Source organism: Penicillium soppii (assembly GCF_028829465.1).
Source record: "Penicillium soppii strain IBT 18220 chromosome Unknown utg000007l, whole genome shotgun sequence".
NCBI lineage: Eukaryota > Fungi > Ascomycota > Eurotiomycetes > Eurotiales > Aspergillaceae > Penicillium > Penicillium soppii.
In genome coordinates, this window is record NW_026643237.1 from 3544154 (window position 1) to 3569191 (window position 25038).

Genomic DNA, 25038 nt, shown 5'->3' on the forward strand with positions numbered 1-25038 from the left:
CAAATTCGATATGAGACCATGCACCATCGTTTGGAGTGAGGTATAGATTTTCAGTCCTGAAAAGTAGCAATATTGAAATTTCCAAAGTCACAGAAAGTATGGAACTCACTAAGAGATAGAGAATCTGTGTGTTGTCCACAAAATGCCGTTGGCAATTCCCACAGGGCTCCGGCAATGTGTGAGGTTAGTCGCTGTGATGTAGTCCAGGGTGCCCATTCAGTTGCAATGATAGTGACAAGATATCCTCTATCTCGAAGCGCCCAGGCCGTGACGAGCCCAATTACATCACCTCCCACGACAAGGACACGGGGTGAGAAAGTAGAAGCAGGTTTCAAGCGGTGTGAATCCAAAGAGAGTTCCCCACCGAGAGTGAGGTGGGAGGCACAAGGTAAAGACATTTCGAAGACTGCAGTAATTGTAGGAAGTGTCTGAAACTTCTTTCAATTAGCATTCCGTTCGCGTTTGAATGCTTTCATTATATGCCCATCAAAAATAACAGTATCACTACTTTGTAATCATTGGCAGATCCACTCTCCGGACTATTAGTTTATCTTATATTATCATTTCTCAAAGAAAATATCACATTGCGATTTGTGGCCCCTTAGCCCTCATCATCTATCTATTCGGGAAATCTAAAACACCCTTGAGTTTAAAGTGGCTAATCGAAAGTACTCGGAGGGAAGGTTTGCGAACGGTGATGTTTTCTTAAGCAAATTCCTCAATGTAGATTATATATCTCGTATCTTATAAAATCATCCATGTCGCTTCTTTACAATGAACAGTACCTGTCTGTTGGATAATCAGGTCTTATTAACATGCAGGTATAAACCTAGTGTATTAGTTATGAAGTTCGATATTTTTGTAAGACTGTTAAATTTCTTTTCGTAGAATCACACCACCGAAAAGCCCAAATTAGAAAATTGCACTTAATTGTGGCGTCGGCGTTTGTTAAATCAGGAATGTCTACTCCGTAGACGCAAACCCATCAAAACCCCAAAAGAGCACTTGTATGGATGCGCTAACTACATACGTACAAATGCAACGATTGGACTTCTTCCCAAAATTATTATACAAGACTGCACATGAGTCGCCAAGATAATCAATGCATTTGGTTGGTCAATAGGGGCACATAGTGGAGTGATGGGCGGCAAACCTGCAGATCGACGCGTTTCCACGTAAACAATCTTTAGTTACTCCAGTAATACTCTCCTCCTTCACTCCATCTGGAATGTGAGAACATCACAGACTCAAACAAGCCGAAAGAAAAATTGGAAGTCCATCTATTTGTTTTGTGGCCTGTTTTCATATCTTGGATCCCGTATAGCCAATATCCCCCTGTTTCACCGATTGTTTGGAGTCTCCTGTTAGCGTGCAGGCACGTTTCAGGTTGACACTACTTTTTACCGCCGTGACAACAACCAATCTATCCTTGGTAATGCCTCAAGGAATGGATCATCACTTGTGGACCTGAACTCCTGGCTTAGAACGCCACGGGGCTTTGTACTGCTATCACAGCCTATCCCAGCCATCAGCTCAATGCCACCGCAATGGGTCACTCAATGAGGACTTTTACTGGACAGCACAATGGACCCTCAATCTCCATTGTTGCATTTTGCATAAAGAAAGATGAGCACAAGCGGCTGGTGAATAAAAGATATTTGGGTCAAATATCTCCCATTGTTACTTCAACACGTTCGACACGCTCACATTCCTTTCTCCTTGTTGGCAATCTGGAATTGTCTGCCTTTCTTTTAGTCTGCCTTTGTTTTATTGTTTCAATTACACTCTTTTTCTTCTCATTCTCTTTGCGACCGTCGTGAGAACCATCTTGTTGATTTTCTTTTGGTTGATTCCATACAAGATGGGTGCTTCAACACGTTCACTGAGCGCTGGATCGCTCATGCTAGCTTTGTTGTCTTCCCCTGTAACTGCCGCAAGCTACTCCCTTGTGGAGACTTGGCAAGGGAAGAATTTCTTGGATTACTTCAATTTCCATGTCGGTTCCGATCCGACGAACGGATATGTCAACTATCTCGACAAAGGCAGTGCCGAAAGTGCAGGTCTGGTTAAGCTCACCGACTCTGGCAGCGTGTATCTAGGTGTGGACCATACCACTACGCTTGATCCGAACGGAAAGGGTCGTGACTCGGTGCGGATCGGCAGCAAAAAATACTATGATCAGTCATTGGTCATCGCCGACATTGCCCACATGCCCGGTAGTGTGTGCGGTACCTGGCCCGCCTTCTGGTCCGTTGGAAAGGAATGGCCTGGCGATGGTGAGATTGATATCATCGAGGGTGTCAACTTACAAGATCACAACGAGATTGTGATGCACACTGCTGGCACTTGCAGCTTGACTGATACGGACATGACTGGAACCGTCAATGCCACCGGATGTGGTGAAGATCTCGGCACTGTGGGTTGTGTGATCGAGGGACACAAGGGTAGCTATGGTACCTCCTTCAACGGACAAGGAGGTGGTGTGTATGCTATGGAGTGGACCGACGATTACCTCAAGATTTGGTACTTCCCACGAAGCTCAATTCCAGCATCAATCAAGAGCGGCAAACCCGACGTCACCCAGTTCGGCACTCCGATGGCTTTGGTACAGGAATCATGCGATGTCGCCAATGCATTCAAGTCCCAGTCCTTTATATTTGACGTCACGTTCTGTGGTGACTGGGCTGGTGGTGTATTTGGCAACTCAGGTTGTCCTGCAACTAACGCGGACTCCTTCCAGAGCTGCCATAACTATGTTGCAAACCACCCAGCTGTGTTCAAGGAGACTTACTGGGAAATTAACTCTGTCAAGATCTATCAAACTGGCGTCAAAGGAATTGCCTCAGTTTCATCTTCTGGATCCCAGCCTACCACAGTTGCTGCTCCTGTTGTATCAAAGACACAGGCAGCCCAAACTGAGCCTGCCACCGCAGTCCAATCTGCTACCACTGCTGTCGCCCCTGTCGTTTCCGAGACCACCGTGAGAACTCAGGGTGTAGCCACTCCTGCTGTTGCGCCTTCTTCTTCCACCGACCATGTATCTATTGGGACAATTCAGGAATTGAACCCAGCCTCTGATACTATCCCTACGGCAACGGCGGAAAGCAATCCAACCGAGAACGAAGAGCATACTACGATTAAGAAGACTCGGACCATTACAGCTTACGTCACTGCGACTACAACTATCTGCCCCGAGGCAGAAAAGTCTTCTTCAATTGTCGCTCACCCCTCGGCTGTCATCGTCCCTTATCATAGTCATGGCTCTGCCCCGCCAGTGAACCAGCAGAGTGCTCCCGTCACAACCACCGTCGCTCCGGGTGCTTACACCTGGTCAGAGGAAACAGCCTTCACCCCGACAGCAAATTCCGGGGCGCCATCCTCTCCGGTACAGCCGGCACTGAGTGCTGCTCCATCGGGACCTGCCTCATCTGCCGAAAACTTCGGTGCCTCTTGGGCACAGCCTTCTGCGCTTCCCTCCGCAATTGTCTCTTCCGTTTCTTACGATGCCTCCCGAGCTGGGAAATCTGCACCCACCGATGTCTCCCCAGCCTCTGCTTCGAACGCCAACTCTGGTATCTTTGTTCCCAGTGGTTCCCAGTCTGGAGTCAGCCCTGTCTTTACGGGTGCCGCCAGCCGCTTCTCAACCAGCATCTCAGCTGTTGTGTGTGCACTGGCCATTGCTGTTTTAGCATGAACCAATCTGGCTCATTTCGCATGACTCTTGTGGTAGTTCCGGGTGGCTTTTGTCTTAATTAATCACTGTACAGTGGGTCTTAGAAACGGCCTGTAGACTAGCTTTTGGATTTTGTTGTTTCCAGTTTGTTGTTCACCGTCAAGAGTGCGATTATCCTTGCGTGCTATTTAAAACAGAAAGCAAGATAGTTAATAAACAAGTCTTTACCACAATATCTAATTTCGAGATCAATATTTACATGTCAGTCTTGTATCTCTGCCAAGATCTCACTTTCAACTCATGTCACTGTCCATCTCGATAACCAATCTTCAGCATAACATCTCATAATTCCATCTTCAATGATTCTCAATCGCCCGTTGCGCAAAGTCACACTTCTTCTTTCTGCTTCCTCTGTGAGAAACTTTCTCGGCCCGTTGTGTGCCGGAGAAGATTCCCTCCCACACATTGCCTCGTAGTGATGAATGAGCTTGACTGCTGGATTCACAGCCTCCTCACCCTTCGCTTCGCTTTCGCGCAATCTTTCCAGCCAAGATTGAAAAGGAATGGTGTCAAACTGAAAACCAGCGTGCTTCAATGTGGCCAGCAAAGATGACCAGGCAAATTCGCTCGGGTTACACAAATTGAAGATCGAGCCGTCAACATATCTCGCCGATAACGAACTGGATGTGGTACTATTTCCGCGCTCACATGGTACATCACAAGACTTGGCAAGGTCTAGTATCGCTGAAGCGAGTGTGTCCACAGGAAGCCAAGAACACGTCTGAGATAACTCTGGCAGTGCACCAAGTGTCAGCACTGACCTGATCATCAATGGCAATGCCTCAGAGTCATTCCAAAGGCCTTTTTTTGAATGACCCGAAACCTGGCCGATGCGAAGCGAGTATGCTCTTGCTCCACTTTGTCGTGCATGGCTCACAATGTGCTCTCCGATCGCCTTTGACTGGCCGTACCCATCTAAGGCATAGGCCAGGTCAACTGGCTCTTCAGGGACATCAACAGACGAACAAGCTAAAGCCGTGGAGATTGAAGAGCAGAACATCATGATGGCAGGCTCGCGACGATGCACAGACAGGGAGAATTGAATTAAATTATGCAGCCCTTGGATATGTGATTCGAACTCCGACAAAGGGAGATTGAAGTTGACAGGCCACGCGGTATGAATGATCAGGGACACGGAGTCAAGCATGTGTTTGACCATCAAATTATCCAAAGCCAAGCCGAAGTCTGGTTGGTCGAGGCAGCTATTGAGGGCGACAATTTTCGTCAATTGTTCAGGGGAAACAAAGAGATCTTTGTTGGCAAGACTGTTCAATACCGCCTCCAAAGGAGATTCTCGTCGTGTGAGACAGTAGATAGTAGAAACGGCATCGTCATTCAGCAACTCAAACAAAACATGGGCTCCAATCGAGCCAGTTGCTCCTGTTAATAGCTTCTTAACGTTAGATTGAGGTTCTCTCAGATGGATGTCACGTCTCTTACCACACTGCTTGAGTCCGAAAAGTGAGGTGATCGCGGTATATGTTTTTCAAACACGGAGTACTTTTCGATAAGATTGGTGATCCGCGATGTCTCATCCCCAGCCACTGTCATTTCATCTCCATTTTGTAACCTGCAGATATATTGAGCCAGTTTTGATATGCTTCCGGCCTCGAAGATAATGTTTGGACCGGGGGTTTGATTCTGGTCAAAACTGAAATGTTGAAGAATGAGACGCCGGAAGTGAATTGCCTTGAGACTGTCGACTCCTTCGGAGAAGAAATTGGCATCTACATCTGATATCGCCATTTGAAGTTCTTCTCTCGCCAGTCGGAGAAGAACGAACTCTGTCTCATCAGCATCAAGCTGAATACTCCCAGCGACGGTATTCTCTTTGGAGTATAGATTTTCAATGAGATCACTGTATTGCTCGTATACTTGGGCTCGTATCATAGAGCCTTTGTCTGTCCGCGGGAACTTTGCATCATAAGGCAATACGGTAATCAGATCGCGGGAAATTTGAGAGAAGTCCTCTGACTGAGAATTGGCTTCTTGAACCGCTTGCCAGATTGAATCCAAGTACTGGGACTCGGACAGCTGCTTTACCTCAGGTAAGTCGGCTTGCACAATCAGTAACCCAGGGGCAACCTTTCCTACCCCAACAAGGACAGCGTCAAGAACAAGGCGGTGTTGCTTGATCCGACCTTCAATGGGGAGTGGTAAAATCTTTTCCCCATTTACTAGATTGATGCGATCATCGAGCCTTGTCATGTACTTCCATCGACCTGGGATGGTGGGATGAGGCGTGAAGACATCTTTGGAGTGGAAGGATCCAGGTGGCTGATTCGAATTTGAAGTTGTGAGAGCCGGATGACCAGCAAGATAAACGCATTCATAGAGTGAGTCAGAATCCGAAATTGGTTTCATCCAAATGTAGGGTCTGATGTTATCGAAAAATCGTAAATAATTCCAATAGGGGTCTCCTTTTGGTCGGGAGATGGATTCAGCGACAAGCCCAGCCTCTGTACTACCACTAGCATTAGAATTTGCATCACCGACGGTAGGAGCAGGGGCTGGTATTACTCACAGGCCAAACGAACCTCCAAAGTGCACTCCTTCGCTAACCAAGTGATCTCCTAATTCATCAGGACAGGGCGCACCCCCATAAGTGACTAGTTGGCACTCCCTCAGTGCTTGGATACCGCGCGGATTGTCAATCAAAATTTGTAGCATATAAGGAACTGCCGCTAAAGACTCGGGCTGAGCTTCTTCAAGAGCAGCAACCGCATACTCGGCTGTCAACGGCAACGCGGCATTCCACATATAGGCAGTCTTTCTCATCCACATCGCCTGCAATGCTGTAGAGAGACCATGAAGATGATACCACGGTAGAGGATTGAAAGATGTGAGTCCAGGGCCTCTCAGAGGGTGGGTCATGAGAGCCTTATGAGTGAGGAATAGAGGCTTTGGTGTACCTGTTGATCCCGAGGAATGAAGGATGAGAGCGATCTTCTCGGGATTTCGATTGCGATGTAAAACAAGCGATGAAGGCTCTGTTTTACTGATCAAACAACATGAAAGGATTGGACGACAACTCACTGACATCCGGCGCAGGATGTCACCCAATGTTGAACGGATATTGACAGACTTGCCATATATGATCGTCTCACAGCCAACATTTTCTAGTAAAGATACACAAGCTTCGCCCGATAATCTCGGCGAAAGCATCATCACGGTATAACCCAGCCGACTAAGGGCGAAAAAGGTGATAACCATGCTGAGATCCGACAACGTGAGGAGTGCCACCGTCGATCCATTTTGTTTGGGCTGCGCAATCATCATCGTCAGAGAGCCTTGATCAAGTCGACAGTTCAAGACTAACCTGTTTGAATCCATCTTCCATTAGAGCTGTGATGGCCTGATTGATCAAGTCGTCCAAGTCTCGCCCAGTGTAGTAGTCATATGAAGCGGCATCTTTGTCGGAACTAGGATAGGCCAGAATTGGCCGTTGAACAACATCGGCTGCTCGTAAGAGAATCAAGTCATCGAGTACCTGAAGAGGGCCAAACTCTTGAACCAGTGGGTTAATAGCGATTGAAGAACCGGCACGCGGCGCCTGGACACAGCGTTGGATACCCATTACAAGTACTGATCCAAAGCGATTCTAGAATGATGGGAAAGGTGGCACAACAGCGAATCTTTTTTTAGTTTTAAGGAGAGATTTGACTTGGATTTAAATGGCCTCTCAGCCAAGCCATTTGATTGCCTATGTTCGTCTGACTCGACTGCATTCGGGGTCTCCGGGAAGATAGTGGAAGGCCTTCCGCATCAGGAGAATGATACACACATATTGCACAACATTTGGTCCAGTGACAAACCAACTGAACAATCATTCATGTTGTGACAGCTTCACAGATACCAGCTCAGTGATCCGCGATTGGTAGCTGTTCGGCTCGGGTCAAAGGCATATCCTCGGAGCAAACACTCCATCTACAGTAGGACAATTTTCATGCAAAGGATTGATGGCACTAACAAACGAACGAGCGACAAGCCAACAACCCATGTGCATGTGCTATGCATGTGCCGAACACCCTCAAAGGCTATTTTCCTTTATTCCCTTTTTTCATATGTGCCGTTGCATCCATCTAGGTACCTGTCATCATACTTTGAGAAAACTTTTAATTAATTTTCAGTATCTTAAGACTGGACTCCACTTAACTGTGATCGACCATATGCAGCCTATGCTACCTGATGCTAAATTTCAATCGCACCCAGCGGCAATGGTTGCACTGCATGCGTTCCCCGAGACATGTCCGACTGCTGAATTCGAATCACACTGAAGTCGGGGTCAAAACGATCGCTTCCTTGGTTGGTACGGTTGAAAAAGCTATTTCAAGCCATATCAATTTGCGACACATTCTGACTATTAGTTCCAGGATGATTCAGAACAATTGAAACGCTGACTCCAACTGTGTGACTGTCGGCAGTCAGCGTCAGCCGAGGCCAGTCTAGCTCAGTCTGGATATGACCTTTGCAGGGTACAACCAGGATTTTAACCAATACGCTGCGATAAAAAAGCGACTGCTCATCTCATTGGTCATTGCGAACAAATCACTCAATCATTTCATCAGATCCAATCCTGAAAGGCCGTTCATTGGAGGGTCATAACTAAATAAGCACTATAGTAAACTGATGAGACTTATTTTCACCAACTGAAATGTGAATTGTGATTTATTTTGTATTCATCTACAAGGGCGTTTTTGATAATCTGTTGTCGACATTCGCCCTTCAATCATCAGGGGAAGTGTGATAAGCAAGGCACGGGTCTCAACAGTTACTATGATACAATGCATACTACAGCATATGCCATTTGGAATTCGATGCTCCTCATTTTCCTGGAGAGCTACTGGTATGTAGATTATGACACTGCATCGTTCCGGTCCGACGGATGTATCCAACCCCTAAACCCGGGAACGGGCCGGGACAAGTCTCTGTGGACCCAGAATGCGCCTTATAATAGCTGATCTATGCTTGGGAGGGAGACACCTTGTCGGAGAACGGTCCTGCAGAACCCCTAGATCCAACTTAAGAATGCTGACCACTCGATTGGATCCTGGTTTGTCGATCATTTTAACCTTGTTTTTATTTTTAATTCATTTTTTTAATCGAAAAGAATGTTCTTGAACATACAAGCCCCTCAATCCAGAGAGAGAATATGATGGTTTAGACATACAAGGGATGCAATGTAGTTTTGACTAATCGGTAATTTGGAATGAAGAAATTTATACCCGATGCAATAGTTCAACAGGAGAAGCCATTGATCTAGATCATGTTTCTAGAAGGCCGTTAAATTTGATAGTGTGGATAACATTCCTTAGATCTGAGACACATCGATCGTGTTGGTAAATGCACTCGGGTGGCCCTACGAAAGCGCCCAAACAGAAGACTGTCCATGTTGTGACTTTTCAAACAAGACAAACGAGATCGGGTATGGAAACATAAACAATACTTGCATGGGAAGAACTTGGATATGTCTCATTGACGGGACCATCATTCCCACGGAGCGGTTGAAAACATTAAGAGTTCCATTCATGTACCTTGAAAAATGCAGGATGGGGCCGTGCCTCAAAACAGAAAGGGATTAAGATGATCATGCTTCAATTCATAGAGACTTGAATGGGCTCCTTTTTGGACTTTTGTACCAGCCATTTTAGAACCTGACGCCACGAGCGACTTGCTCTGGAGGCATGATCAATGGGCACTGCCGGATTATCGTCTCCAGTAGTTCGTGAGAAGACTTCCATGCTGACCCATCCGGTATATCCTAGTCGTGTTATGCAGGCATCCGTCACCTCCCGAATCGGAAGATACCCGCCCCGTTCCTCCTCGCACGGAAACAGGCGAGCATTCCGCGACCAGGATAGGAGAGTGGGTAAGCCTGGCGCTTGAAGGAAGGGAGTCTGTGGGTCAACACGTTCGCCATCGGCAAGCTGGACCATCAGGACGCGATCGGGATCGATCTCCCGTACAAGTCGATCCATGGATTGCTGAAGATCCTGGTCTGCTGCCGCCGGCAAACGCCCCGTTGGGCTGGTTGGATCGGCCCACAGTCGGGCTGCAATGTTGAAGGTATCCAGACAGATTCCTAGGTTAGGTCTGTTGGCCCGCTTGATCACATCCCAACAATCCTCCCAGGTGTTTATGTATGTTCCCCAAGCCAGCGCTTCATAGGCAATCCGCACAGGGAATGCCACATCGGCAGCTTCGGCCAAGTCGGCGGCTAGCCGGTCTCGATCGTCGGTGATTTCAGATGGGTCCAGGAATGACGACGGAATTAAGATAAAGAGTGAATCACCCATGATTTTACACAGCTGCACCCAGTGCTTGAGCTCGTCAATTCGTTCCGCATGTCGATCTTGGTCTATGAGACCTTCATAGTGTCGAAATGGTTGGAGAGCCAAAATACGCAGATCCCGTTGGGTACAAAGATCACGGATAGCGTATGCTGCGTCGATCTCATAATCTCTGTCGGTGCGGGGTGGACTGGCAGTTGATTGACAACGAAGGGTCTTGGCGAGCTGTGCTAGATCATCATGAAATAGTTCGAGACCCTGTTGACCGTTTTTCGCGGCGGCATCAAGTTTAGCAGTAATTGAGTGTAAATGCGCCGCTCCTAGGCTGACCGTCGCAATGGCAGGTTTCCATACGGAGTCAATTTCGGAAATCGGGGGACTTGGAAGTGAATGCATCGGCGCTAAAATAATTTGGAGTTTGACAGGTTGACTTAGAGATAGTATGACCAGTAAGTAGCCACTAGTGATTTTTTATCACCTTTATAGAACAAACATTGGAACTCACCTCACTATGGTACTTCTGTTTCCGTGCTGATCTATTTTCAGAGTGTACTTTGTATCTTTTCTTTTTCTTTTCTGTTTCTACGGAGTAAACTCAAGCTAAGTAAAAAGTGGAGTGTGAGAAACCACTCATATCACTCATAGATGGTCTGGATTAAAACTACACACCGGTACACTGGTGGATCTGGATCATCGTCGTTTTCGCTTGTCACTAAAAGCGGCATATTCAAACGATGGATTGAAAACAAAAACAAAAAAAAAGAACTGTTGTTGTATATGATATTACCCGTTTTCGGGGATTACATGGATTGCATCCGTTGGAATCTAGGAACGCCGATGGAAACAACAGGGGCAAGGGGTGGGTGATGTGTCTCCGATGTCACCGTCACCTGCGTAGATAGAACACATATAAGATCGAGAACGATCCAGCCAAAAGAATTCCATTATCCTAGCTTGTACCACACGAGGGTATAGTGCTCACAATCTTGGTCTTTTCCCTTGGTAGCAATGACGATTACAATACCCCTCTGGTCTTCAGTCAATCGCCTCAGCCAAATAGCGTTGAAAGATGCCTCGGATCCGTCTCCACAAGTCCACTTTGAATTGCTGCAAATGATTGAACAGCTGAGGTGTGTTGTGGAAACGCCGTCAGAAACTGTGTTGCGTCTGATCTACCAGGTAAGTAGTCCCACAAATTGAAGCCTGATTTTGATTTTGACTGGATTTAGCCTCCGCAGAATGCCGCATTACGTATTGTCATTGAGCTGAGGATCTTTGAATTGCTTGTGGAGAAGCAGCACAGAGAAACAGGATTATCTGCTACTCAGCTAGCTGAGTATACGGGTGCCGAACGAGATCTGATTGGTACAACCTCCTGCAGAAACATTAATTGATCACACATAGCAGAGCGGCTGACTCGTGAATAGTTCGACTCATGCGAGTCATGACCTCTCTGGGACTGTGCTCTATGCCGACCCCAGAGATGTACACCGCAAATGAAAAAACAGTGGCATTTACTCAGCCTATTGGAAGAGATGGCTTGGCCTGCATGTGAGGAAATCTAGGCATGTTTACTTGCGCGCCGCTTACAGTACTCTTCGATAGATACGATTTGACGATGCCAACTTTGAGTAAGCTCCCCGAGTATATGTGCTCTCATGGCTATTCCAACCCGCAGGACTACACTCAGTCACCGATGCAATGGGCTGTAGGTCAGAGCCAGTTTGAATGGCTTGCCAGCCACCCAGAACAGCAGAAGTTGTTCAACTCCTACATGGCTAGTCGCCGTGAGGGTAAGCCGATGTGGTTCGATGTGTATCCGGTCGAGCGGTTGCTTGGTCACGGTGTACCATACGAGGATACCACATTCTTAGTGGATGTCGGGGGAAATAAAGGTCACGATTTGAGAAAGTTTCGCAAACAATATGGTCACTTGCCTGGGAAGCTAGTGCTGCAGGACTTGCCAGATGTGGTGAAGGGGGTTTCAGATCGCGACACGGCGATCGATGTGATGGGCCACAGTTTTCTGGATCCTCAACCTGTCAAGGGAGCTCGGGCATACTATTTTCGTGCCATATTTCATGATTGGCCTGATCATATCTGTCAGGTAATTTTGCGCAACACTATTTCCGCCATGGCTCGGGATTATTCACGAATCTTGATCGTGGACTTTGTGCTGTCAGATACGAAAACACCTCTCATGCAGGCATCTATTGACATACAGATGATGAGCATTGGGGCCGGGGTTGAACGGTCCGAGCGACAATGGAGAAAATTGCTGGAAAGTGTTGGGCTGGAAATCACGGGAATATGGAACCAAAGCCCTGGGATGGAGTCGGTGATTGAAGCGGTTCCAATCTCGAAGTAAATCCTTCAAATAGATTCAAATGGAACCCAGTACATTAGAGCTTAAAACCGGTATGGAGCCACCATGTTGAGTGATAAGTTATGTCGCGCAGTAAAAGAGCAAAACAAAAGACTGAAGTACGTCCCTTAAGGTCCATCGATGTTGTACGATTGGGTGAAGTCAGCGACTCAAATACTCTGCACCCGGAGCTGCTGCATCCGAACCACCACGGTTACTCGGAAATACAGTCTTTGACCATCCAGCTGGTCCTCGAGTGTCGCTCTGTACCTCTCATTGTTCATGAGCCCACCCGCCAAATTCAACACAGAGGTCTCTGGTGCCTTGCCTGATATTCAAGAGAGCGAGCATCTACCAATCGCCGAACAGTACCGCCAACTAACTTGTTCAACTGAGATTTGACGATATCTGCCGCAGAGTTGTTGTTGCTTATCAGGCGAGAACAACCTCGGGGACTCCAGCGATTCGCACCTTGACAGTCTGTGCGTGATTCCGAGCCAATGGATCATTCAAAATATCAGTACCGGCAGTCTCAGAGAAATGGCACCCAATTTTGGCAGAGATAGCTGTTGCTAACTCGTCGCTGTCACTATTGCAGAGTCTTAGGTCGATATCCTCGAATACCGCGAGGGCGTGTTGAATTGCCTTCAGTCCAATGGCATAGCCTCCCCCCTCGTCTCTGAGGAGATGACCCGAACCACCCGACCGTGCGACACGAGTGTACCCTGCCGGTCTTCCGTCAAGTTGTACCACATTGCAACACTTCATGTGCCTGCAATTAAAACCAAAACAGAGGATTGTGCGTGTTATGAGGGTACGGCGGCGGTGAGAAGGTCGACGTCATTAGTCAATCGAAGATTATTTGGGTCCATGATCCCAAAAGTCTTCATCAAACTAGATACAAGCAGCCCCTGCAGTCCCGCCCGATTTAAACCGGCTAGTCCAATCCACACACATTGGAAGCATGTCTTAAAATCCGCATTGAATGACGATTTTGTTTCCCAAGTGACATCAGTCAAGCAGCCCTTGAGTGCGGACCTTGTTGCGCCGAGTATTGTGGCAATCACGCCGTCGATGTCGCCAATTCGATCAGCCCTGTTCAAACACAACTCAGCATCAGAATCACTCGAAATATACCTTTCGACGATAACAATTCAAACAGGTTACAGGGTCCGGCGGAGCTCCGGCATATGGTGTTTTCACCATCAGTTAAAACGGCAGCACATTTGGTGCCCCCTTTATCAACGCACAACACAAACTTCCGGACCGCACCTGCATCTGCGACAGTCTTCCTTGTGGGACTCGATATGACAGCTAGTGCCTTCGCCAACACTCCGCCAGCAGAATCGAGGTATCCCTCGCATATATCGACCTATACCTGAGTCCCAGCAACCAAGATAGCTGACTTGACACTTTGGTTGCATCTGACCAGAAGACAGTCTAGTTCATTATCAGAAGAGGAACAGCAGTTTCCACTCAAACTCCGCAAAATGTTGCGAGATCGCTGTTTCAATTTCAAGTTGGAAGCCGCCAGGTCGACTATCTTCAACAACAACGTTAGCCAATATTCACCGCGAAACTCGTACAACTTACCATGTTGCCGCATGTTTTGCCTATTCTAATCATAGTCCCGGTGCTCAGCATGTTTAGCACAAGCTTCGTCGCTGTGCCTACTTTTAATCTGGTGCTACCAGTCACCACTTTGGGCTCAGGCAATGGTACGATCACGAAATCTGCGTCACCCGAAAGTCCTATCGTCGATGGGCTGGTACAAACTACGCCGATTGTGATGCACTCGACCTTTTTTGCAAACGCCAGACAACCAAGAACGTAAGGAGTACGTCCCGACCTTGCGATTCCAATAACGCTGTCGACTACAGGGTTGAGATCAAGCCGGTGCATGTCTTCTTTTTCGGCTTGCTCGTTATCCTCGGCGCCCTCTTGAGTCTGGCGAATTGCGACATCTCCGCCCGCAATCAAACCGATAAATTGTGTGTGAGGGGCTGCAAATGTTGGAGGAATTTCTGACGCGTCCAAGATCCCAAGCCTATAATAGTTCGATGATTAGTGCCAGAATAGTCTCAGATGCAACTCGAGCATATGACTACCTTCCACTTGTTCCAGCACCCACGTAAATTACTCGCCCACCCTGAGTGACTCGTGATGCCAATGCATCAATTGCACCGGCGATATCAGAAAGGCAGGGTAAAAGACTATCCGAAACCTTTTGATCATCGGAATTGATGGCAGTGCATATTTCCAACGTGGACATTCAATCAATATGTACGATTCGAGGATTGACCCCTCCGTATGGAGATTAGACAAACTGCCAAGATCCATATTTGAGTTGATTGAAATAAAGAACTCGCACAGTCCGCGAGATACCTTGTTTTAAAGGCGGGGGGGGGGCGCGCGCTTTTCACACATTTCGCAAATTGAGCCAAGACTTTCAGGGTTGCCGACACGAGACACGGGCCATGAGCTCCATGCCAAAGAAAAGTACAAATGGTTAGATATAGCTGGTTAGATATAGCAAGGGATCCTTTGTAGTTTACGAAGTAGAGTTGCAACAGAAATACTGTTGCGCTCTGACAGAGTGTGGAGAGGATTCGCCAGGTTTTACCTGATGTGGAATTTTCTCACGGCTATCCCCGCTGAGAGCCAACGCTCTTCATGGAAAACCCCTATCTGCTTCTGATATTTGACGGTTGGTTGGTTTCTCCACTCTGAATACTACTCTGCGTAGAGGAAAAACCAAGACGAGCCCGGCTCTCGCGTGTGACCTAAGCATATTGTTTGATCTGACACTCCGGGGGGCCTTACCGACGAGTTCACATAAAAGTTATTGTTTTCTCCTCCACATTTGTTCTCAATCAATCAGATATACAAAATGTCCCTGAGAATGAGTGCCGAAGAAGGGCTAGCCACCCTGAATCTTGATCGAAGGAACAGCCGATCAACCTTATACAAGATCTGGACGCATTCTTGGTTCCAGATCGTATTGATCAGCTTAATTTGTTTTTGCTGTCCAGGGGTGAGTCGAGGATGTAGCGAATCAAGATTTAGTTACCTAGTGAAGTCCATTCGCTGACTGCCGAGCAGATGTACAATGCGCTCTCGGGTCTCGGAGGTTCCGGTCAGGTCAATCAGACTGTAGCAGCAAATGCAAATGTTGCGCTGCTATCTGCTACCGCTGCAACTGCTCTCTTCGTGGTTGGGCCAATCTTTGATCGTGTTGGACCTAGAGTCTGCCTGCTGCTGGGAGGCTGGACATATCCATTGTATTCTGGCAGTCTCTTGTGCTTCAATGGTAAGTGAATGAGCCCAAGCATTGAGCCAAAGCAAAACTGAGGGAGGTTCAATCAATAGCAACAAACAACGGTGCGTTCGTCATCGCCTCGGGTGCTATCCTTGGTATCGGTGCCTCTTTATTGTGGGTTGCCCAAGGTGCGATCATGACCACCTATGTCCCCGAATCGCAGAAGGGACGTGCGATTGCAGCTTTTTGGGTTATCTTTAACCTCGGTGGCGGTGTTGGATCTCTCGCTAGCTTTGGCCTCAACTATGACTCAAAGACCGGTACTGTATCGAACGCAACGTATATTGCACTCCTCATTATCATGGCCGTTGGCTGGTCTTTGGGACTGCTCATCTGTCCGCCTTCGTATGTTCGAAGCGCCCAATTGCAGATGACCACGGAGAGCGAAAAGAAGTGGAGACACATTGCTCGACAATCTCTGAATACCATCTGCGACTGGAGGGTACTTTGTATGTTTGCCGCTCTTCTTCCCTGCCAACGTGTTCTATTCATATCAACAAAATGCTGTAAATGGCATGAATTTCAATATCCGCACGCGTTCCCTGAATGGTGCATTGTACTGGATCGCACAAATGCTCAGCGGTCTCGTTATGGGGATGATCCTTGATATTCCACAGCTCACCCGCCCAATGCGGGCGCGCGTAGCTTGGGCGTTTCTGTTTGTCACTGGGATGGGAATCTGGGGCGGTGGCTACGCATTCCAGAAATGGTCTGATCATCGCCTAGAGCTGGGCTTGAAGCAAGACATTGATTATACCGATGGACACACTTCGGTGGGCCCTATGTTCCTTTATATCTTTTATGGGGCATATGACGCGTTCTGGCAGTCGTTCTGTTACTGGCTCATGGGAGCTCGGTCGAATTCGCCCGCCGTGACAGCTGTGCTAGTGGGCGCGTATAAAACCTTCCAAAGCGTCGGTAGTGCGATGGCGTGGCGTATCAATGCGATGGCGTGGCGTATCAATGCGATGGAAAAGCCTGCGATGACACAATTTGCTATGGACTGGGGTCTTTGCATGGGATCGCTTTGCATCGTCATTCCAACTGTTTTGGCAATCACTTTGACGAGTGAAATTGACCCAACGCCTGACGAGAAAGGATCACCGAAGACAGAGGATGTTGATGGAAAGGCGGAGATTTCTTAGCAGTCTGCTGCGCACAAAAATATGGCCAGCTCTTGACTGTCTTCCTCGGTATTTCTCGGCGTCTTTTGGAGTATTTTCTCAGAGTCAACTGGAGTTCATTCTGTGGTCAGCAATCAGGAAACTCTTCAAACACCCATATTTGCATAATAATCTAACACAGTAAGCCATTGGAAAGTCCTGCGGGGGTGGCATGGCCACTGCCAGGCAACCGCGGTGAACCGGAAAGGATTTGAGACGGCAGGGTCAGCTTGTGATTGAGCCAATGTTCATTCGCTCATAGACCATCATTAAAAATATTTACACAGGTCCCGTACTTGTAGCTCTTTTGGTGTATCAAGAAAGCCGTCCTCCGTCGACTGACAAGATTTCCTCCACTGTATCTTATTTGACGCACTTCTTCAGAATAGCAGTCTCCAACAGAAGCTTTGTGTATTGACGGTGAGCCCAAGCCATCTTATCATCCATGGGGGGTCCTTCCGCCTTCCCAAGACCTTTGTAGAAACAACTTTTGAGACTGAACTCCGCCACGCCCTGCTCCTTCTTGACCACGGCGGCGATTTCGAACAGGCCGTCGGAGTCTCGGACTTCGCGGATACGTGGAGAGTCACCACACCGGACGACAATTCGATCCTCAGTCTTCTCGACAACCTCGAAGTGATCGGTGATGATGGTGCCTACTTCGTAGTTGTTCGAGAGGAGGTCGGATCGATCCCAAAGATGGCTGGCAGTCTCGGGGCCACGGTACTTTCGGTCAAGGTAGGCTCGCTGGGGGATGAATCCTGAAAAATGAACAAAACAAGCAAATTAGAGTCCGTTCCGTCGAGAGCAATAGGGATTTGGAAGCTCACCCAGGCCACCCCAAACACCGGCACAGAAGGCTTCCACCAACTTGCCCTTCTCCTCAACCAGCGAGGGTTGAATCTTATCTAGTGGGATCTGACGAACGCAAACATCGTGAAGGGTGGGATTGCGACTGGGGTTGAACTTGTTGAAGAGGGCGGATTGAAAGATCGGGTCGGAGGAGTCCATAGGCTGGAATAAGTCATTGCGCGTAGCCCCCCAGAAAACACCGACAGAGGCGACGCTGCCTGCGACAGTAGATTTCACCAATTTGCTGAGGATACCCATTGTGTGAAGAGTGAATGCTAAACGTGAAGGGAGGGCAGAGAGCTCAGAGCTATCCGGCTCCGCTTGCTCCGAGGCTTGGCATTCAATTGCCGTTTGACTGTCCAGTTGGCTCACTCCAACTTCTACCTTGAAACCACATTCTGGTTGTTCGGTCTTTGATTTTTGAGTGATTGTCTTGTTCGATCTTGAAAAAAAACTGCATCAATTGCATGAAAACATTTCCTAAGTACGCACTACCCCTTTGAACGCATTCTAAATCCATACCGGTTATGCAACGGATATATATTCCTGACATCTCGCTTAACTATATGGTGAGATTGACCGGAAAGCACCACCAGGGCATACCTGAGATCATTGTACTCCATTAAAGCTTTGCTGTGGATTATTAAGTCTGATATTGCTTGCTAGTACCACCTAGTTTCGCTCTCCATCGGGAGGCTCCCCACAATCGTGGTCGGCTTCTCCAGTCCGCATATTGGTGATCTTCCACCACTGACGCCATGTTCGGGAATTCCGAATAATTTGGATCAGACAGTTTGTCTTTCCAAGCTACAGAGCCAGTTGATCATGTAAGATCTACATGTAACACTAATACAAGTTGGTTATGAAAAGGGCAAACACACGTCTTACCCGAAAAGCTTAAGATATTGCATATTAAAGCATATGAAACTAAAACCTAGTTGGTCCTTGGATTTGGAATGAATGGCATTTTCCCCAGGTAACTCAATGGGGCGTTCATAAAAGTGGGGTCCGCGAAGAACCTGGTAGTTTGCGATTACTCCAGTCTTCTTCTGCAGCAACAAACCCAGTCACCACAGGCAGCTCATCATAGACCAAAGCTCTTCAGCTGTAATGAAGATGTTCCCTTCCCCAAGTGCTGGTGGCTGATCATACACAGCATGAAATGGGAGAACCAGAGGAGCTCCCATCACACCGTCGGAGGTCGACTCTATCTCTTGCGCCGAGTATGCTTGCTGGATCGATGGGGCTTGTTGAACCATAGGCGCCTGCGTATTACACATGCGTAGAGAATTGAGGAAATTGTTGGTTAGGGGAAGTGGAGACCCCGGGGGAGCCAACTGCCATTTCTCCAGGCGAATCTTGGTCTTCGAGATGCTGATAATAAGAACAATCCGCACATCCCCGTTCGAATTGGTAAACCATCACTTTGCATGTTCTCGGAGTCGAGGGAGGGACTGGGCCACACCTGTTTCGATAACGAGGGAGGCAAGGGTGTAGGTTTGTGACTGGGGAGAATATCGTGACGACGGGAGGAAGGCCTGGTCGCTCTGTTTGCTTTTCGTGCCATCAAAATTGTACATAGCAGTAGAGGTCCATAGGGCCCCGCTCGGTGGGTTTGTCCTCAAAGAGACCTGGTGATCAATCGCCCTAACAATGTGATTCGCAGCGGCGTGGCATGACTCTGGAACCATCTTAAGCAAGCCGATACTTTCTTCCCACTGGAAACAGTAATGAAAGCCCCCGAGGCAGTCAAACTTGTCAATCATCCTTTCGATTGCTGATGAAGGCAGGCCCACAAGAATAATCCATTGGTTTCCATCCCCGGTATCTTGAAGCTGCAGCAGAACCCTCTGCATGCTGATCTCAAGTGAGTCAAATTCGGTGAAGGGTTGCACTATGTAGCCTTCAGGTGGTCTCCAGGTGAAGGAGAACATGGAAGCGATCCGAGTGACTCGGTCAAAGGTAGGCAAAGCCATCTTGAGATGCCGAGTCGTCAAGCGTGAAGCTGAAGTTCTCGAACTGAACTGGTAATATGAAATGAAGTTGAAAAATTGATGAAAAACGAAATTAGACGAAAGCTGAGAAGGTTCCAAGGTTGAGGGTGAGAGGCATGTCTTGTGGGGGGGGATGCAGAGAATGCAAAGTCTCAAGTTGTACTGTGCAAAAGTTGCCTATTTCTAGGATAGTTTGAATTCGAGAGTTGTTCGCAGCGCTACCATCGTGAATATACGTTCAATCAATACGGATCATTTCGAAGATATATAAGCAGAATAATTTGAAATATAAAATCATTGAATTTCCGTTAATACAATCTATTCTCGGTCTAATGTAATCAACAAGGACAAATGTATCTTCTCTATAACGAGCGACTATCAGAACGAGTTCTGAAGAAAACAACTGAGAACGGCAACTTAGCTAAGAGGCCAACGAAGAAAGATTTATGGATGAGTTCCAGCAACCGTAGAGATGACCGAGAACTAAGCCAGGAGACTGAAAAGGGAGCTACCGATAGAGGTTGGACTAGGACGACCCGATGAGGGGGTGGCACTGAAAGAAAGCGCCTTGGTGTGGGAAGGAGTACCCGTGGAGGAGGCGACAGAAGAAAAGACGGCACCGGAAGAGGATCCGACTGTAGAGGATGCGGGGCGGGTATACAGAGTGCTAGAAGAAGCGGGTAGACCTGTGGGGGTGAGGATCGGGATGGTCTGCTCAGCGCGCTTCTGGCCACCAGCTGAGGCTAGCGCAGCAGCAACAGACTTGGCATCGGAGACGAGCGAGGGTAGATCAGTGGGGATAGAGAGGGCTTCGCCACGTTTCTGGGCACCAGCTGAGGCTAGCGCAGCAGCAACAGACTGGGCATCGGATACCAGCGAGGGCAGATCGGTGGGGATAGAGAGAGCCTCGCCACGCTTCTTTGTACCAGCTGAGGCCAGCGCAGCGGCGGCGGACTGAGCATCAGAGACTAGCGAAGGCAGATCGGTGGGGATGGAGAGAGATTCTCCACGCTTCTGAGCCCCTGCGCCAGCAGAAGCAAGAGCTGCAGCCACAGACTGAGCGTCAGATACCAGGGACGGGAGGTCCGTAGGAATGGAAAGTGCCTCCCCGCGCTTGGCAGCACTTCCAGTGGGGGAAAGTGCCGAAGAGAAAGGCAAGGTTCCAGAGGACGGAGTGGCAGAAGAAAGTGACTTGGTGATGGAAGCGAAGGGGTTGGGTAGAGGAGGGTCAGTCGACAGATGCGCAGGAGTCGACGCCGGGGAAGAAGTGGATGCGATGCGGGTGCCGTTTAAGACCGGGGCGCCCATGGCAGAACCAGAGAGTGCGATAGCAAGTGCGGCAAAAGAGGTCTTCATTGTGAAAAGCGCTGAAGGATAAGACTGTTAAGAATTGAAACTTTGAAGATTTATCGGTCAACGATAACTCGAAAGCGAAGGAAATTAGGTTGGAGTAAAGATTGTAAGACAAGAATGATCTCAGATCTGGTTGATGAATAGAATAGAATCAGAGGGATGAGGGAGGGCTTTTATATCTTTTGTGATCTCATTTCAAGGGTAAGATGCGCAGCACACCATTGAATATCACGGTTGTATCCCAACAGTGCAAGAGCCGATCACTGTGTCTGCCTTGATTGACGACAACCAATCTCCAAATCTCGACATGGGCTTCTGGAAGAGGGCTCGATAAGAAGTCCCGAGCAATAAACTTAATTGACGGTTTCATGTCGATCGACTACCTGAATTGGTGAGTTGCCCTGTCTATACCATTGGCACAAATGGGATGGGCCAGCTTGGACCTAGGAACAGCCGGACAACGTGGAGAGATTGACGATCGCCCATAAAATGGGATTTTTGAGTTTACTGTATCAAATGTATCCATATAGGTGCGGATTGGAGAAATGCGGGTACTCAGGGTGGCGTGTACATCCATGGATTGATAGATGCATTTGGAATGTTCCCCGTGGAAACTGGGTCTCTTATTGCAAATCGATAGAACCAGGCCGGTAAGATTTCTTATTTGAGTGGATAAGAAGATATTCCGGTGGTTCGCGATCTAGGGATCTAAGAAAAACAATGTGCCGACGAAGATCCTGCCGATCACCGTTCCAAATCGATGCTCCGGATTAGGCAATAGGTACGTGATCAGAGTTCAGTTCACCTCTGACCATTCGATTCTCTCCCATGAACCAAGGTCGACTCAGTCAGCTCACCCCCATTAAAATGCGGGTGTACAGTGGTTGACTTTTCCGAAACCTCAAAGGCATAGTAGTCGGCTTCCACCAGACAGAGATGCCGAGAAACGACTCCAACGAGATTCATCATCGATCATGAGGTCTCATCTCGCCACCTCTTGTCGAAAACATTGGATTGCGCAAATTTAGGATCGTATGAATGATTGTGTGTGTTGTTGTCGGCGGGGGATGAGCAAGGAACAGTCCACTGAAGGAGAGCGTATCGGGATTCGGCATCAGTTCAGAAACGTGCAGACGTTATTAAAATTGAGGTAAGATATGCCCACAGACACGGTATCAGGCAAGTGCTAATGTTAGCAATTTTCATTGGTCAAATTGTTGACTGCTTAAAATCGGTAGAAAGAATCCGGGTTGACGCGAATTTGTTCCGAATGCAAACATATCTGCCCCTTTCCGCCTCTCTATTTCAAACATGTTCAGCCAAGCTACTGCCATGGTACATCCGCATGTACGTGTAGATGTACAACCCAAGTATATATTTGTTGATGTTGAATGCCCTCTCTTAGTCTCTAGTGAAATAAAAATTCAACCGTATAAGCCAGAGAGAAACCATTTTGTGCCAAATGTCTTCAAGAACAAGCGAATTCCCAATGTGGCATTCCAAATGTCTGCTCAGTGGCTTTGGAATCGTTTCATCGGGCCATAACTTGACGTGAATGCTCTTACAGAATCCCCCCAGATGAAAAGGGGGATAGCAAATAAGATACTAACTACTTGTATCGCGGTCATTTCACCAAAGACAGCCGCAGGTCCTTGTCGTTCTATCCAATCTGCGGCGTAAAGCGAGACTAACATGCCAATTGTGTTGCGAATTACAAATATGATTACCAACGCTTCACCTGTTACCTGATTTACTGTCAGTAGATATGTTCTGGGCAAGTTGGCCAGTATACATACAGGTTTATATGAATCCAGTGAATACGTCACTGCAACGTTGCTGATAGCGGCAACGCCGAAGGCCTGCATACCATTGCCAACAGCAGGGCCAATCCAGTGGGTTTTGTGGGCGATGCAGAGCCCAAAAATCAGAATTCCTGCCGGTCCAATCACACCCGGAATCAAAATGGCCGGCAGTCGATATTCCGGTTTGCGCACGCCCCCGTGCCGAGCAGTACTTCGTGTGGAAATGATATCAATCAGTCGCCCACCTAGATAAAACGCGAGGACAGAGCCAATGAAGCCTGCGGTGGATAACAGGCCCAAATCGCCTAGTTGCCAGTTGTAAGGAGGCTTGGTGAACGTTCGAGATGACATCAGCTGAACAACAATGTTCCTAGCAGTGTTTTTAGCTTTCTGTGATGACAATTTTGATTGTTGCAAATGACTAACCAACCGACAGATATGCCAATGGTGAACGAGCACCAGATCAACGGTGGGTAAGCGGCATTGGCCAAAATATCCACAAGTGGTTGCATAAATGATGCGTTTCGATTATAACCGGCCGTGACAGACATCCACTGCCATTGAGACCGCTTTGTGACAATTCCCGATGTGGCGGACTGTCGCTTGTGATATGAGGTCTCCCGGATTGTAAAGATGGCAATGATAAATACAACAGCAACTGCGATAGCGAGAAAATAACACATCCATCGCCAGTCCTGTTGTTGTACCAAGTAGGCATTGATCAAGGGACCCAAGAATAGCCCTGCGGTCATAGCAAGGTGGAAGAACATCATATAGTGCCCCCGATCTTGAGGTGCTACCATATCAGCCACCACAGCGGGAACAGTAGCATCAGCTGCAGCTGCCACAAACCCAGAAAGAATCCGCGAGGCAAGTAATTCCTTGTAGCTGGTGGCGCAACTAGACCATACATTCATCATGGACAGACCGAGCATGGCAAGCAAATACACTGGACGTTTTCCGATGACACGCATGAGTGGTACCCAGAATATATTCCCCATGCCAAATAGGAAGACGTTGAAGCAAACTAGTTCTCCGGCCTGAGTTTGAGTGACTTGAAATTCTTTGATGATGGGCTGAGTAGCGACAGTAAAATTACTCGAATTTATGTTTGCCAGGAAGGTAAACGAGCATATGGTCAAATAGGTGCATAGTTTTGCTGGAAATGACCAGTTCTAACGACTCTTTCAGTGTTGTATCCATGATAAAGGGGGGATTTCGCGGCCCTACCTGTGGGTTGTTAGGATCCGTGTCTTCCACGGCATGCGCTAAAGGGGCATCATCAATTTCAGGCATCATTTCCAAGTGACTGGAACTGGTATGCAGATGCGATTCCTTGATGTCTGTCATCTTGTGAAATGTTTGGGGAAATCGAGGTCCAGACTATGGGCAAAAGACAATGTGCACAGCGAATTTTGTGGAATATCCAGCAAAACCCGGGGTGATTCATGCCCCCTCAAATACCCACAGATCTTCCCCACAGAAGGGCAACAAGTACTCCGTATGGGGAAGTGCATCGGGAAGAAAGGATTGACTCGGCATTTCCGACGTGCCCAGATAAAATAAAAAGTGGGTTTCAGCTACTCAGGTATGCGCAAGGAAGATCCGATCACCGACAACTATTGCCAGTTTCGAGTATTGATTCCTGGAAAACAAAAATAATCCACATAGAGAAATACCATTTGCTAGGTTGGGTTTCGAGGGAGTTATTGACCTGTATAAAGGGTTGTCAAGGGAAGAGCCTGTCAACGAGAGCCAGGGCAGCCGCTCAGCTCGGGTTGTAGAATGGCTTAAGTAATGATAACTGTTGCCTTGAAATTTAGGTGTCTACTGGTTCTCTTCTAGCATAAACACATCTTCCGCCATGTTTTTGATAGTTATGGAAAGCGTTCAAGAATGAAGATACATAGTTTATTTTGGTGTCCACGTATACTCTTTCTAGAAATTTTGGTCATATGTTATGTTGAGGCACATATGTATGCTTTGTACTTGTTCTGTAAATACATTGTACATTTTTCCCACTGGCTTTTTCTCGGGCCTTTTTTCAAGGTTATCTAAGACCTCTCCTTAACACATGCACACACAGCGGCTAATTATGTCCTAATAGTTTACCATCAGAAGACTTTCAAATTGATCTATTTCCCTGTTTCCAGACTCTTTAGGTACC

General features: G+C 47.7%; 10 protein-coding genes across 10 annotated transcripts; 3 read left to right on the top strand and 7 right to left on the bottom strand.

The window, feature by feature from the left end:
- Positions 1 to 1861: 1861 nt before the first annotated feature.
- On the top strand, positions 1862 to 3694 carry eng2 (putative GPI anchored endo-1,3(4)-beta-glucanase; the record flags this gene model as incomplete). The annotated part of the gene is made up of 1 exon (XM_057246126.1): positions 1862 to 3694. One exon carries the CDS (start codon positions 1862 to 1864, stop codon positions 3692 to 3694), a length of 1833 nt encoding a protein of 610 aa, XP_057094389.1.
- A 277-nt stretch (positions 3695 to 3971) lies between these two features.
- N7529_010600 (AMP-dependent synthetase/ligase) lies at positions 3972 to 7310 on the bottom strand (the record flags this gene model as incomplete). The annotated part of the gene is made up of 4 exons (XM_057246127.1): positions 3972 to 5123; positions 5174 to 6203; positions 6258 to 6997; positions 7053 to 7310. 4 exons carry the CDS (start codon positions 7308 to 7310, stop codon positions 3972 to 3974), a joined length of 3180 nt encoding a protein of 1059 aa, XP_057094390.1.
- Positions 7311 to 9327: 2017 nt separating this feature from the next.
- On the bottom strand, positions 9328 to 10419 carry N7529_010601 (sugar phosphate isomerase/epimerase family protein; the record flags this gene model as incomplete). The annotated part of the gene is made up of 1 exon (XM_057246128.1): positions 9328 to 10419. The coding sequence occupies one exon, from the start codon at positions 10417 to 10419 to the stop codon at positions 9328 to 9330; it is 1092 nt and encodes a 363-aa protein (XP_057094391.1).
- A 612-nt stretch (positions 10420 to 11031) lies between these two features.
- N7529_010602 (uncharacterized protein) lies at positions 11032 to 12391 on the top strand (the record flags this gene model as incomplete). Its single annotated transcript, XM_057246129.1, has 4 exons — positions 11032 to 11202; positions 11253 to 11388; positions 11451 to 11574; positions 11629 to 12391. The coding sequence occupies 4 exons, from the start codon at positions 11032 to 11034 to the stop codon at positions 12389 to 12391; spliced, it is 1194 nt and encodes a 397-aa protein (XP_057094392.1).
- A 429-nt stretch (positions 12392 to 12820) lies between these two features.
- N7529_010603 (putative glucokinase regulator family protein) lies at positions 12821 to 14660 on the bottom strand (the record flags this gene model as incomplete). The annotated part of the gene is made up of 5 exons (XM_057246130.1): positions 12821 to 13113; positions 13344 to 13483; positions 13639 to 13760; positions 13982 to 14435; positions 14497 to 14660. The coding sequence occupies 5 exons, from the start codon at positions 14658 to 14660 to the stop codon at positions 12821 to 12823; spliced, it is 1173 nt and encodes a 390-aa protein (XP_057094393.1).
- A 618-nt stretch (positions 14661 to 15278) lies between these two features.
- Positions 15279 to 16852, top strand: N7529_010604 (uncharacterized protein; the record flags this gene model as incomplete). The annotated part of the gene is made up of 4 exons (XM_057246131.1): positions 15279 to 15422; positions 15455 to 15698; positions 15758 to 16149; positions 16325 to 16852. The coding sequence occupies 4 exons, from the start codon at positions 15279 to 15281 to the stop codon at positions 16850 to 16852; spliced, it is 1308 nt and encodes a 435-aa protein (XP_057094394.1).
- Positions 16853 to 17233: 381 nt separating this feature from the next.
- On the bottom strand, positions 17234 to 17980 carry N7529_010605 (uncharacterized protein; the record flags this gene model as incomplete). The annotated part of the gene is made up of 2 exons (XM_057246132.1): positions 17234 to 17631; positions 17701 to 17980. The coding sequence occupies 2 exons, from the start codon at positions 17978 to 17980 to the stop codon at positions 17234 to 17236; spliced, it is 678 nt and encodes a 225-aa protein (XP_057094395.1).
- A 1163-nt stretch (positions 17981 to 19143) lies between these two features.
- Positions 19144 to 19698, bottom strand: N7529_010606 (uncharacterized protein; the record flags this gene model as incomplete). Its single annotated transcript, XM_057246133.1, has 1 exon — positions 19144 to 19698. The coding sequence occupies one exon, from the start codon at positions 19696 to 19698 to the stop codon at positions 19144 to 19146; it is 555 nt and encodes a 184-aa protein (XP_057094396.1).
- Positions 19699 to 20199: 501 nt separating this feature from the next.
- Positions 20200 to 21072, bottom strand: N7529_010607 (uncharacterized protein; the record flags this gene model as incomplete). The annotated part of the gene is made up of 1 exon (XM_057246134.1): positions 20200 to 21072. The coding sequence occupies one exon, from the start codon at positions 21070 to 21072 to the stop codon at positions 20200 to 20202; it is 873 nt and encodes a 290-aa protein (XP_057094397.1).
- Positions 21073 to 22792: 1720 nt separating this feature from the next.
- On the bottom strand, positions 22793 to 24221 carry N7529_010608 (uncharacterized protein; the record flags this gene model as incomplete). Its single annotated transcript, XM_057246135.1, has 4 exons — positions 22793 to 22807; positions 22866 to 23241; positions 23298 to 23947; positions 24102 to 24221. The coding sequence occupies 4 exons, from the start codon at positions 24219 to 24221 to the stop codon at positions 22793 to 22795; spliced, it is 1161 nt and encodes a 386-aa protein (XP_057094398.1).
- Positions 24222 to 25038: the final 817 nt, after the last annotated feature.